General features: G+C 37.7%; 1 protein-coding gene across 2 annotated transcripts in view; it reads right to left on the reverse strand.

Annotated features, from left to right (window-relative positions):
• Positions 1 to 12,164, reverse strand: part of STX7 (syntaxin 7) — a 31,175-nt gene extending 19,011 nt beyond the window's left edge. Inside the window, exons 1-2 of one of the 2 annotated variants that reach the window (XM_085301855.1) lie at positions 12,089 to 12,164; positions 7,708 to 7,861 (exon numbers count right to left, since the gene is read on the reverse strand). In XM_085301855.1, coding sequence (XP_085157981.1) covers positions 7,708 to 7,789 — 82 coding nt within the window. In that variant the 5' untranslated portion in view covers positions 7,790 to 7,861; positions 12,089 to 12,164. Of the gene's footprint in view, positions 1 to 7,707; positions 7,869 to 12,088 lie in introns of both variants that reach the window. The other variant, XM_085301856.1, reaches the window with a different exon arrangement.
• Positions 12,165 to 14,270: the final 2,106 nt, after the last annotated feature.

Raw genomic sequence — 14,270 nt, forward strand, 5'->3', positions numbered from 1 at the left:
TTAACTAAAAAAAAAGATGCTGTAAAAGACTTTCCTGGATCAACCTTTTTTCAAAGCTGTTATCTACAGCAAATTAATTTCAATAAATTCAGTAGACTAGAGTTTTCTGTAGGAGCATAATAACCCATTCAAAGCTATCAGTGCAGTTCATACTCACTGAAGATTTTAAATCAATCTCAACTCCACTGTGTTGTATACCTCYTTATCCCTGCTCTAAGCAAGAGCGACAATTCAGCAGAGGAGGAGGAAAGAAAATCAAAGATGGGGGGATAAAATTTGTCCTCAGAGCTCTAACGACAAAAGACTGGAGAAGACTGGAAAGAGTGGGAAAGCATCTTTAAGTCTTGTACGCTCTTCTACTAAGATTTTATTACAGCTTCTAGCATTTCTAAACAGAATTATGCTCCCAAGTGACCAAAAACATAAGTAAGAATGTCTGGAATTCAGGATTTGCCTTCAGTTTTTCAATTCAACTGTAGTAATTTTATGGTGGTATACTACCATTTACAATGGTCTCACAATGAAACTATAAAGAGGGTTTGAGGTAATGCCTTTTCTTCTAATGCATAGGGCATACTAAATGCACATTGTTTAAGCACACAATAACTGATCATGTGATCAATTAGTTCCCCTCAGCTGAGCTGTAATAAGTCACTAAATCAAGCCATAATCACTTTTGAGTCTATGTCCATACCCTAAATTGTCCTTGGAGACTCCCCAAAAGCTCAGARATTGAATACTTCTCTAAAGACTAGCAAATAATAGATTGTTAAATTATGTATATGATGCAAGAATCTGTAGTAAAGCCATAGGTGCACAAGCAACATAAAAACAACCAACCTAAAGGAAGAAAGTTTGTTTTCAAGGGGTCAGATCATTAATACAGGAAGCCTATTCAGAGGCTGACCTGGAAGTAAAGATATGTAAGACATCACAGATTGGTGTTCACCAGCAAGGAGCTGGTGGTGGTGGTGAGGTGTCGCTTGCAATTAACCACTGACCTGGGTTTATTCTGAGCCCTTATAGAGGGGCAACCAACTGCACATCAGCTTTATAGGAGATTTGATAGAGGATTCTCTGGATAATCAAACCACCATGCATTCTTTTCCCTTCTCCCTGCAGGGAGGAATATGCAACAGAATCGAATGGGGAGATATTTTAAGTCTCTCAGAGAGGCTCTGGGATTGAATTCTCTAGAAATAGGAAGGAACAGAAAGAGCCAGGAAGAACACTAACAACATTGTTTCCCCTCTCTGCTACAAATGCAGGCTCCTTTGCAAAAGTTCCTTTGTTTAGATGAGTCCATCCATTGCTCAATCAACAAAAGTARTAGTTGCTCAAAAAAATTCTGGATGTCTTCACTGTTCACCATGCTATCTGTAGATTGCATAGTAGTTCTACAGTTATTATTTAAATGGTTTCTTAAGAAAATGGCTCAATTACAGAGATCTTTCTTCTCTACCTCTTCTAGACCAGTTAATTAAGGTAGAGCAAAACAGTATAGCACACAGAAAGTTCTGCCTTTTCTGCGCTTATTATCACAAATAGATCTCTGGTGTGTATGGAAGACACAGTTTTTACTATTCTACCACTAGCATAAATAAATCCCTGACACTCACTCTCATGCAACCTCATTCACATAAGGCAATTTCATAGATCATTTTCCTAAAGAACCAAAATATTTTTAATGAACAAGATAAAACACAGAAAAACATGAAAAATACTCTGCAAAGTCATAAACACATCTGATATGTATGCTACTTCAAATATGTGTGCTACTTTATCTAGAACAAAGCCTTTAAGAATGGCATGCAAATAATTCATGCTTAAAAGTTTTCAGAAAAAGTTTCTTTTTTAAAGAACTGTGAGGTTTCACATCATCATCTCATTGCAGAAGACAGATATCTAAAATGACCTGAAACACCTATGAACTCCTCCTCCTCCTATCCTCTGCATCCAGGTCACGGGATGAATATAGTAGATTCAAGTTCAATTTCTCAACTTGGGGTTAACATCTACAACTTGAAATGCAGAGGACCACAGTAAGTGCTTAAACTACCTAAGTAATCAGCTTATTATAGGATTGACTGAAATCACTAAAGCATGAAATTCCATCTTAGATGCAAGAAGCCTTCTTGACAATAATGGCAACAACAACAAAAGATTTGTTGAAAATAGTATGTTCCCACAAAATCAACTGGAGCTATAGGTAACTGGAAATTTTTGACAAAATCATTGTAAAAGTCTCAAAACAAGTTCTATTTTTAAAGTCTACTTGCTTTAAAATTGCACCTGTACAAAACCACACTTTACATATAGACAAAACAGAATTTTATTTTCATGCATGCTCTGATTTTAACACCTCAGTGATTTCATTTACCTCTCAATAGCCCATCTATATATATCCTTTTTAGCTAAAGAAGAATTAAGTGAATCTGTTAGTGACAAACATGGCAGAAACTGTTACTCATAAATGTTTCAGTTGGTAAAAGCTATGTATCAGAACTCTGATATTTTTCAGGGCTTAATTTGTTCATGATTTTCCACAGTTATGTAAAGTGAAAGGAAAAGTTATATGGGTGTAATTCAATTCCCATTTTAACAACATTCATTGAAAATACTGGCTTACAGAACACTTAGAATACAACAGAAATCAGACAAGCACAATCACAGGAGAAGTATCACATGATAGAAAAATTACAGAAGCCATCTCTGCTGGCTAAAGTTGACCTTCTGGGAATGTGCTATGCAAACTGATGCCTGTGCTACCTTAAACAGAAAATAAAGAGCCATCAGAAAGCACAAGAGTTCTCAGGAGAAAGCATCTCTCAAAGCTAGATAGTCTCTCTCTTTAGCTGTGTGAATATTGTGGCTATCTGAATACATTGCAGTATGTATGCCTCTCCAGTTAAGCTAATTCTCAGTGTGCATGGAAAAGTTAAATATCATAACACTGACCTTGTCAGTCTTGAGCAAGGATATATTATGACGTTCTTACTGACTTTGCAATTGTCACCAGACAAAATTCTGCCATAGTCAAGGGGCAGGAAGAAAGGTGAGAAGAACATAGTATGAATGCCTCACTTGAATTAGCACAAGTTGTATAACTATTTGATTACAGTTTGTAAATCAGAAATTCTCTAAAACACATCAAACACTGGGTGTACATCTTCAACAGCAGGCTTTGTTCTGTGTTCCCAAGTAAAATGTAGCATATTACTTCTCCTAAATCAACAGTCCTCAAACCCAGTCTTGAGATGCCAGTGGAGTGACAATAGTTATCTCTGTAGTCTGTGTTACTCGTGCTCTTTTTTGAGGGTTGTAAAAGTTATCTGTTTAGTAGCCACCAAAAGGAAAAAAAAAAAAAAAAAAGAGGAACAGAGCAAAACAAAAAAAAGGCATAAAGGTCTGCTTCCTCGATGACCTACTCATGAAACACAGACTGGAAGGAGGGAGACTTGAGAAGAAGAATGTGTTGGGAGGTGGAGGGGGAATCAAACCTGCTGGTTACCTCCTTRCACAATTCCCATCACAACTACACTAGTTAAATCTTCTCAGTTCAATAGATGAGGCCCTAATTCCTCTAACCATATCATTCCTACTCTTATGACTGTGGGATTGTTCATTGTTCCTGTGAATGAATGCAACTGTCATTATGCTCCTACTGGTAGCATATTTTTAACCAAAAATGCTTTCCCTCTTTTTGCTGGAGAATTTTTTTTTTAATGCAGAAAACAATTAGACTTCAAAGAGAACTGCTTCTTCTCATTTTCACATTTTTAAGAAGTCTGAAGGGAATGTATTTTTAAATGAAGATTTTTGTTTTATTTATTTTATTTACATCTTCTCATTTGCTGAAAAGTCAGATTTCTTCTTGTAGAATTCACTAAATGCTCTTCAACAACAGAAAAATTGCAATATGGACTCAATGTCCTCATATTATTAGGCATATCTCTAGCACAGTAAATGAACAAGCTTGGTAAAAATATAGATCTGTAAGAAATCAGGAGTTTTGTCATAAACAAACACCTTTCTGTAGCTCATCTTGTTTCTGTGCATTGTAATTTGGTTACTCTCTTTCTCTGTCTATCTAGTTGCAACAAACAAGTTACCACAGAAAATATTTTAAAGTATTACATCCTGAAGGAAGAAGGAAGAGACTGAGATTTTTCTTAAGTTATATCAGTTATCATTATACTACCACATAAGTGAGAGTTTCACCTATGAAACCAATGGAGTTTTGATACCACTGCTCCTTTAGTAAACACTGATTAAAACACTTTGATAACAGTTTCTCTACCTGTGAAGTCCAAACTGGTAGGAGGTTTACACCCTACATTACTCCTTATATTTAATTCTTCCCATTCTTTATATTCAGAAAATTAGGAACAAATCTCAACCAGCTTTAAGTTTATATTTCAAATGTCAAAGTAAGTAACCTAGATTTTGAAATYTGATATAAGTTAGACTTGGAATTAGAATTATAGTCATTTAGGACCTGATTCTAGACAAGGACTTTCAAACCTTGATCATAATTTGCATTCCAGGACATAGAAATTTAGCAACTGCTTAAGACCTAAGAGGTGCCAAAGTTTATTATATTCTTCTTTATTTTGATTATTTAAATTTGAAATTTCCCTATCTGTTTACAGATTTGCTTCTCATCAAATTTAACATTGACCCAAAAACCAAACCAAAGAGACATTGCTAGCAGGCAGGCTTGCAGAATATCTAATGCATGCTGACATCACTGAGGTTTAAGTACAGAACACTACATCTCATTCAAGAACATGTGATTCAGGCTCCCCGGATTTTATATGCTTTTATTCAACAAGAGTCACATGAACCTTTTCAAATATTTAGGAGCAGACCTCAGACTAACTTTCCCTCTCCTGCCTGAGGACTTTGGCTATCCTACTGCATAGGGTGTCAAAAAGAGCATTGATTTCTGCAATCCCACTTGTGAAGTGGTATGAGTTTAGCAAAGGCATGGAGAAATGCTCCACCTAGATTAGTTCCCAAAACTATTTTCTCTTATATATATAAAGAACTGGACCAAATGTTTGCCTTTTTGGGGGGCTAATAATTCAATCTTGGAGAAATGTTACAGACAAAATTTCAGCTTTGACACAAGTTTTAATTTTCCAGGTTTTTTTTGGAGTGCTTACTGTAAAACTCCACTCTAGTATGAAATCTCTGCAGCACAGTGTTGTCTAATCAAGGAAGTTGTGCTGTATTTCTCCCACAAGTTAAAGAGTAAGTGGAAGAGCCAGCTTCCTTTCAAGTAATCTGTATCTCATCTGTATCTTCATAGTAGCATTCACAGTTTCCTTATACATTAGCAGAAGCATGAATTAGTTTTAAGGAACCTCTTGAAGTGTATCAGTAATCTGACACTAAATTACCAGTCTTTCTCTCTTCCACTCTATTCATCTTATTCTGAAAACTACAACATCTCCACAATTTCAGGTGCAGGGATCACCAAGAAGAGTTCAAATGGATGGACATGTCTCACAAATGCTAAGCATTTCTGAATAAAAGTGAAAAATCAAGTCAATTACTTTGAATGAAAAACATGAATTTTAGCTCAAGATTCCTTATTTCTTTCCACTTGACCTGGAAGTTCCCAAGGCTCACAACTTTCCAAAAGAAAGCTTGTCAAGTTCTGTGCAGGGCAATACAATAGCTCAAAACATATTTAAACTCTTAGAGAGCCCTATCCAGGAAACTTGCTCAGTATACCCATAGGATCTAGCTCTTCCTAAAATCTACCTGAGGAGAACAAGGTGGAGACTACAGGAGTAGCTGATTGCTTACAATTCAGTGAGATCTAGTGAGGGATGGAATCCAGTTGCATATCTACCATACCTAGGAACCAACTCGGTCATGGGGTTTTAAAGCAAAAACTCCTGATTTCGAAGCCAGGTGCTACTAGGAAAGACTTGGACTTGGGCCTCAGAAAAGCAGAAACTCCTGCCTGGCACTCAAATCCATCCAAGTTTCAAAAAGGAAAGGAGGACAGGATTGAAGGTAAACCCTGTGGCATGCCTCCTTTTACSTAAGCCTGGGCAGCTCCAGGCTTAGGCACTCCTAAGCCTGTGTGCTCCTTTTCGTGTGCCTTATGGGCATAAGCAGGAGGAGGAGAACCAAGAGAAGAGATGGAATAAAAAGGATGGAGGGGACTACAAACTCGCTGAATCCAGCACAAAGCATTTGTGCTCACTGAGAGTAATCACAAAGCTCCAGTTTCAACCACTATTTTCACTAACTTTTTCACTTAAGAGGGAATACCTTTTTTTTTTTTTTTTTTTTTTTTTTAAACATCTCGGATAACTATGCAACTTCACTGTCTGTCACAGATCGACATATGTCTTTGGAACACCAAGTCAGAAGGCATAAAACTGTAAGCTGACCAGAGAATTCACTGAGCAGATTTTAGGAAAYGAAATGAAGTGCATTTATGTAGCCATTTTGTTAATTTTAGGTTGAGGAAATATAACCCTGATGCAAAGAAGCTTTTGATAAAGCAAAACTGAAATCATCCCTCCTGTCTGTTAACATTTAGAGAAATTCTTTCAGAAAGAAAATAAAAAATGTAGCTAGAAAAAATAGAAAAAAAAAACCACCAAAAAGAGCTAAGCACATCTGTGCCATGAATCTGTTTCAAGTAYCAAATCCTAAAGCTTGTCTACAGAATGAAGATCACAGTTCTTAGAAAAACTGACACACTTAACTGATCAGAGTTCATCTGAAGTAGTAATAATAAAAAAACAATTTCTGCGTATGCACAGAGTCCTGCACCACATTAAAAATACATATGCCAAATCCTAATGATATACTGCTGGTGGCTATCCCTGCCTTTCGATGAACAGTATTCTTTGCATAATTTGTGAAATCAAGTCACTTTTGCCTTTTTTTTTTGAAATAGACAAAAAAATGCATACCGGTTAAGATGAAAAAATAGCCATGACACTTCCCAAGGCTTTTTGGTGTATCTTGTCCAAATGCAAAAATATAATTGTACTCAGAACTAGAATAAGGTTTGGATACATTCCACTAAAATGTAAACATTCAAATGGGGCACCTTTAAACTCAGGAACATAGTCACTGTAGTTTTTTCATACTCAATGAAGAGAGATGGGCTGACTTGCTCTCTACAGTTCCCTTCCTGAATGGGAGAAAAGGATCAAGCTCCCTATCTGCCCCAACTTACCTCTAATGTAAACATCATACCTGAGTGGCTAAAGAATTAGGTGGGATGAATCTAAGCACAGGTATATTAAGCCTTGCACAATCTTATTTACATATCTAATATACACTTCCAAGGACATGCTGCAAGGCTGTGCCTTCTGTCCCTGCTATGCAATGCTAAGTGCCAGCAAGTATCTGATGCAATCCTTGCTAAGAACCCTAACCTACCATCTTAAGGAGCCACATAACTGGCCAAGACAAAATTGGTTTATGCCCAGCAGCTGTCTTACCAATTGTTTATTCACAAAGTCAAGAGAGTGATAGTACCCTTCTCCTAGATAAATGGTACTTAATCATGCATGTGAAGGACTGGATCATTTGTGTGAAGTGCCACAAACCCACCACATGAACACACGAAGTCAAAGAGTGAATTCTCATTAATGAATCTGAGAAACTAATCCAGAGCATGGGGTATCACCACTAGAGTTTTATATAAACATGGAAAATGCAACTTACAGCACTGGGTGATCTTCTGGATGTTAGAAGTTATGCGCTGGGCCAGCTGATTAGGATCCCCCAAACCTGCACTGTACGACATGGCTGAGTAGATGAGGCGTCGAGATCATCCAAGATGGGAACAGGTCAGGCAATCTCCACCGATTAAGGACACCTAAAACCTCCCAAGAAAAGACAGTTATGTCCTGACCACTGATTTAAGAAGACCTTCAATATCATACAGAGGAATACACAGGAGAAGATTAAACAGAACTAAGAATTAYCCTCTGCTAAAACAGTTTACTTCAAAGAGAATGCTTTCCTAAAAGAATTAAATAAGAATATGAAGTCCTTTTTGAATTTGGCATGGCCATTTTTGAAACGGGCAGCAATAACCTCAGAGATTTATAACAGGATCATTCTTGTACCACTGCCAGAGAGAGCAACTGCATATAAAAGAAAAATCAGTTCTTTCAGTGTTCATCATCTCTAGTACAGAAGCCAAGGTATTGCATTGGTAAATCCGGGAAACATCCCACCAGCACTACATCAAGTAAGTAACTACAGATATCAAGCTGATTATGCTGCCCTGCAGGTTACATCTCTGCTGGACTAATGAGCTGTTTCTGCAAGGAAGAAAAAGCCTAAGCAATTTTGAAAGGGTTGATGCACCAGGGTCCCAAATCCTGTTTGGAGCCCTTGGGCTCTGAGGTAGCTCCTAGTAATAAACACTGGATTACAGATGAGGAGACTGGGAGTGTACTTGCTACCTTCTACTGACTTGCTGCACAATCATCCAAAGCATTTTTTTTCTTTTCCCATCTTTGTCTGTACAACATGCAGATTCAAGTTATTCTGTGTCAAAGACTAGAGTCTAAAAAAATCCTGCTTACCTGGATAGAGGCTAGTGTAACAACCCTTGATCGTTCTGAAAACTCTAGGCAATACTGCATTGATTTCGCATTGTAAGACCAAATACATGCAAATTTTCTACTGAGTAAATACCTCTGTGCCTTAATATATGGAATATTAAGAAAATTCTATGAATTTAGTGGGAAATAGAATCATAGGCATAAAATCTACATAAGCTTCCTAAAAGAAGCGAGTTTAATAACAAAGAATTCTAAGAACTGTTGACATAATCTTTTCTTTTAAAAATTATGACCATTTCTAAATATGTTGGTAGCATGATAACTAGAATGCTAGTAGTGGCCAAAAATATTTTTAGTTAAGTATGATATTTAGTGTTAAAAGTTAAATATCAGAATAGAAAGACAGACAGCAAGAGATAATTATCTCGTGTAAAAAGACTACAGAACTAAATAAGTCCTTCACAGTTTTTTCTCCCCTTAAATTAGTATTYACCAGACAGCTGCCTGTAACACTGCTTTCAGCAGGAGCATTACAATCGAGAGCTGCACTCAGAATATTTCATCCAAGTGTTGACACAGCAAATTTACTGCTTTCATTCCTTCCTGAGAATGTCTACAGCTAATGATTTTAAATATCTTTAAACTGATTACATTGCACTTTACTGACAGCATTCTTTGAAACATACAGATCATACAATATACAAAAGATTTTCAACTTTCCAGCTACACAGTTGGGCAGCCAAACATGGCAAGTAATAAGAGGATGTTCAAAATTAAAAATCGCAAAGTCCACATGACACAGTTCAGCTCTTTGCATACATCCATTTTTCTAAAGAGTAAATGGTACTCTATCAAGAATAGCTGAGAGGAGTTTCATGTAGTGCAGTAAGAATTTGTTCCTAAACAGTCAGTTCAGACACTTATTGATAACAACTCTGAAGTGTCTGCTGAGCTGAGGTCCATGTACATTCTGCAAGTCAGGATACCATCAGCCCTCCTAGCACCTTACATTTTGCAGTGTCAAAATACTGAGTATAGCTTAAAGTTATCTGATAACTTCTGCTGTGGCACTAATAATGATCAGCGAGCTCTTAAGAGTCAGTACTTACATCTATCGCCTTAAAAAAATTACAAGCAGAATGCTTCATAATGTGTACTAAACAAAGCCTGTCTTTCATAGCCATAGTTATGCTACTCTGCATGGTACCGACTGAGGACCTACTTGTAACAGTCAACCATTTCAGTCAGTAATATCTATACTGTGATTTCGACAGTCTTCATTTTAAAAATCTAGAAAAGAATGAAAGTTGACCCAAKTCTTTAGCCTTTTCTAATTTGAACTTGTGATTTTAAAAGCAGTTTTCTACTTCTACGTATCATGAAACAATCCCAGTTTTTAGTATATAACACTAAATAAGGTATTATGAAAATATTTCAAACAAAAAAATTTATATCWAGTTAAAGTGCTAACATTCTTTCAGTTTCTCAAGTTACTCTTTGGGGAAGTCCCCTTGATTATTCTGAAGAGTTACATTAAAAAGAAAAAGGAAAGAGGGTAGGAAAGAAATGCAAAGAAAAACATGTTTTAATACAGATTTATAGTCAAGTCGGAGATTAGCAATGTGAATGCATAGGTGTGATAACCCATAGGAGTTCTTCTGCCAACAGTGGTATTCCAGAGCACATTAATAATACAACTGGGTGGTAAGATAAGCTTATGGTCTCTGATATGTCTGGGGCCAGAGAGGAAAGAGGGGTAAGTGGACAGCCATCAGCTTTAATCACACCCCAATCATCACCACAAACTCCCAAAGGCAAGAAAAAAGAGACCAAACAGCCCAAAGAAGAAATATTTTGTTTTAAAAACAGGAAGTACTAACTTCTTCCTCATACAAGTACTTAAAGCAACATAGGCTTCTGAACTGAAAGAACATCCCACTTTCACTCAGATATAATTATTTGTTAGCTTAGAGTTGCCCAAATTCCTCTGAAAACACAGAGAAATAGTTGAGCCCTTGGGAAGCCAATGCGATCACCTCTGATGACTTTGACAAGGTCAAGATTTCATCCACCAGAACACAAAATGCACGTATGCACCAAGCATTTCTTTCCATATAACGTCAACAGAATTATCCCTCAAGACCCAGAATTTCCACAAAGATTACCCCCTTTTCTACTTTAACTACTCCATCATGAAGCTATTTTGGTATTACTGTCTGCAGAGCTTTTCAAATGGGAAAAATCAGTAATAAGCTGCAGTTTGGGGAAGAACACTTGGCATTCAAACAGGAACAGAGCTACATTTGTGGTAGTTTTTAGTTCCTCTGAAAGTTGCAGTCTGGTGTGTGCTTTTGATTATAGCTTTTATCTTCTGCTTAACAGCTTTGTCTTGAATTGATATACTTAGCTGCAACTAAGTTTGTCTAACCACTGAAAAAAAAATTCCAAAGAACTGAATCTACTGCCACAAATGAAATAAAGAACTAGACAGCTTAATCAATGCTGAATGAAGCAAGACCTCATTGCAAATGCAAAACTGTTTAAAAATTAAAAGAATCATTACATATTTTTTCTCAATTTCTGCACTAAATTGTTCCCACATACACAGCCACTTCTGTAACTAAAGCAAATAACAAACCTGAGTATGTCTTCTAGAAAGATGTTCAACTCATCAAGGCATGGAAAATATTCATTTTTCCCTTCGCTATTTTCTGTAGAATTACTACAGAACAGAGGCCTCTTTCCATCACCGAGGCAATAAAGTTGGTGCTTCACAGTCAAGTAACTCTCCACTGCCATTCTTGAAAGTGTTGTAAGGACAAAATGAGGTGATGTGTCAAGCACAGCATGTTTTAGATTGCAGCAACAGTTACCTATCATGCAGGCTCCCATCAACTTCAGTTAATGGGCACCTAATCTATTGTGTGTTTTCCCATTTAAACATTCCAAGAGCTTTCCTCCTCCTAAGAAACCTACTCCGTAGCCACATTAGCATAAGAGCACTTAAAAAAATACTGGCACTGGCAAAAAAATACAGCCAGTTGCAATGTTAGCTATAGAATATTCATATCACAGTAATAACAATGATTAATAAGACTTCTGCAATATGGCATTGGTCAATCTATTTCAGCTCAGTAGATTTTACCACCCGCAGTACTGAGATGACACTAAGTGCGTCTACAGACTGACACTGGCAGCTTTTTAAAGCAACCCAAAAAACATACCATCTTTGAACAGCAGCTCTTGCTGACCTTWGCAATCCCTTTAGAGTAGGTAAAGTTAAAATTAAAAAATTAAAGCTTTTGAAATAAAGGACAGACTAAAAGATAAGTACTCCCTGCTATGGCATCAGAGGGATTTTCATAACTGACTTATAACATACAGTAATATACAGGTGAGAATTAATATTATTTTCTCCAGTGGGGACGAGGAAGGTAAATTTTGTCTGGATGCATCTACTTTTTTTCYTCCCCTTATACTAGACTGAAGTATTTTGAAAAAAAAAAAAAAAGAGAGATCATACTTCCCACCTTGTGCTTTTACAGYTCCTAATGTGCTGGAATCCTGGGCCACAAACTTCCAGATACTTCCACAGCACCATAAAACCTATGGAGCATAATACACATGCAAACAAAATAGAGTAAGGAAAATTCTACTTAAAAGGAATGAAAAAGCCTCTGGATTTTAGCTTTTATCAGCTATTTTCAGGTCAAAGTCAAACTTACATCCTGTTTGGTACTGAAAAACAGGCCAAGTTTGTTCAAAACTTTTGTTGTTCTTATGCAGTAAGTGACATAGAAGACATCAAAAAGTATTCTCCYATTCCACTCCACTAAATTATTGCGTAAATTGTATCCTGAAAATCAGCCACACACAACATACAGCAAAACACTGTTTTCAAAACCTTGTCTACAGTCCATATGGGGACAGTTTGATTTCCCTGACAGTCTAAAGCTCAGTGTCACTGTCACTGTCAGTTCACTGTCAGGGTAAAATTGAAAAGGTGTAATTTCTGTAGATTTTGATTTTTAAATTAGACTGCTAAGAATTTCTGATTAATATATAGTCACAGAGTCATATAGGCTGTGGGGAGACTTTAGGAGGTCTCTAGCATGACATCCTGCTCAAATCAGTCAGAAGTGAGTTTAGACAGCCTGCGGAGGGCTTTGTCCCGTTGAGCCTTGAAAACCTCCCAAAACTGAGATTCCATTTCTCAGAGAAACCTGTTCCAATGCTTAATTATCCTCACGGGGATATTTTTTCTTCCGAAATCCATGTTTTCCATGGATTCCATGTTTTAATTTATAACCATAGTCTCATCCTCCCACTATGCACTTCAACGTAGAGCCTAGATCCATTTTCTCTAAAACCTCCCCACAGGTACTAGAAGACTGCTATTAAGTCCCCTCTAAAGCTTCTCTTTTTCAGGCTAATAAAGCCCAGTTTCCTCAACCTCACCTCAAAAATTAGACTGAAACACACCAAAGCCAAGTTTTACTTTGTGTAATAACTTGAAATACTTTTTAACATGAAAAATAAGAATTATTAGACTGTGCAACAACTGTGCAACAGAACACACTAGTTCTCAAGGAAATACCTTAACAAAAGGAATTTTATGTTCCCTAGAGAACATAAAGTGTTTAGAGGCCTCACAATGAAGCTGGAATAGTAAACCACACACTGGATACTGGAACTATTTGTGAGTGGAGGAAAGGCAGCACTTAGGCTGAAAATGGAACAGAGATAATTGTTCCAAAGTGCCACATTCCTTATGATCCAGGGTCAACAACATCTTCCAGGAAAATGATAAAGACCAATGACATCCAACACCTAGTGCAATACACCTTTTCTCATCCAAACCTCCCTAAAGGCAGCTTGTGCACCTATAACTCAGATCAAGTTTACTGATGTAGAAATTATCTTTGCGTAAGGTTTGATTGCACTAAATACTGATTCTCTCCAARGCCCACCAGAATGATGCCGTGCTGACACATCACCGTAAACTGTCTTTCTATATCCTGCATGTAAATATGTTACTAAATATTGTCGCACGAGGTTACAAGATACTTTCATGCAAGATATACAAAGACAGCTTATGGCAATGCCTCAACATAGCATTTAGCATCCCTTTCTGGAATTTCAACCTATTTTAGACATGTTTTGTCTTTTGTTTTCTTCTTTTTCTCTCTCCTTCTGTTAACAGCCCTAAGCTGAGAACGGCAGGATGGCAGCGCCTCCGGAACACACGACCGTGCTGATCCGTCAGGAATCCTGCGCGCAGCTGCACGGCACGTGTGCTTCGCTAGCTGTGCGGAAAGGGCGAGAAGACTCGGGCACCCCCGTCCTGGCAACAGGGGCACCAAGATTTACCACGAGGTTACGTTAAGAAGCCGAGCTCTGCGCTTCTCGCGAGGCAGAGCCAAGCCTTTCGCTTGAGGTTGCGAGAGGCGTCCACGTCTTATGTGGCGACAAGTCGCTCCCTAAGAAAAGTGGGGACAAGGTTGTGCCAGAGGCCCGAAACACCAGGCCCGAGCTAATTTTTTTAAACATTCACGCTGTTTTTATAATCTCCCTTCCCTCCTCTGCTACGTTTTGCTCATTTTACATGTGAAATGACAGGAAGGACATTTGGACACCACGACGCCGCCCATCACCGCGGGGAAAGAGCCCGCGGAGCCGCCGCTCACCGCCCTCCCGCCGGGCCCCGCAGCG

Source organism: Rhea americana, unplaced genomic scaffold, assembly GCF_003343005.1.
Source record: "Rhea americana isolate MKP2758 unplaced genomic scaffold, rheAme1 scaffold_180, whole genome shotgun sequence".
Classification (NCBI taxonomy): domain Eukaryota; kingdom Metazoa; phylum Chordata; class Aves; order Rheiformes; family Rheidae; genus Rhea; species Rhea americana.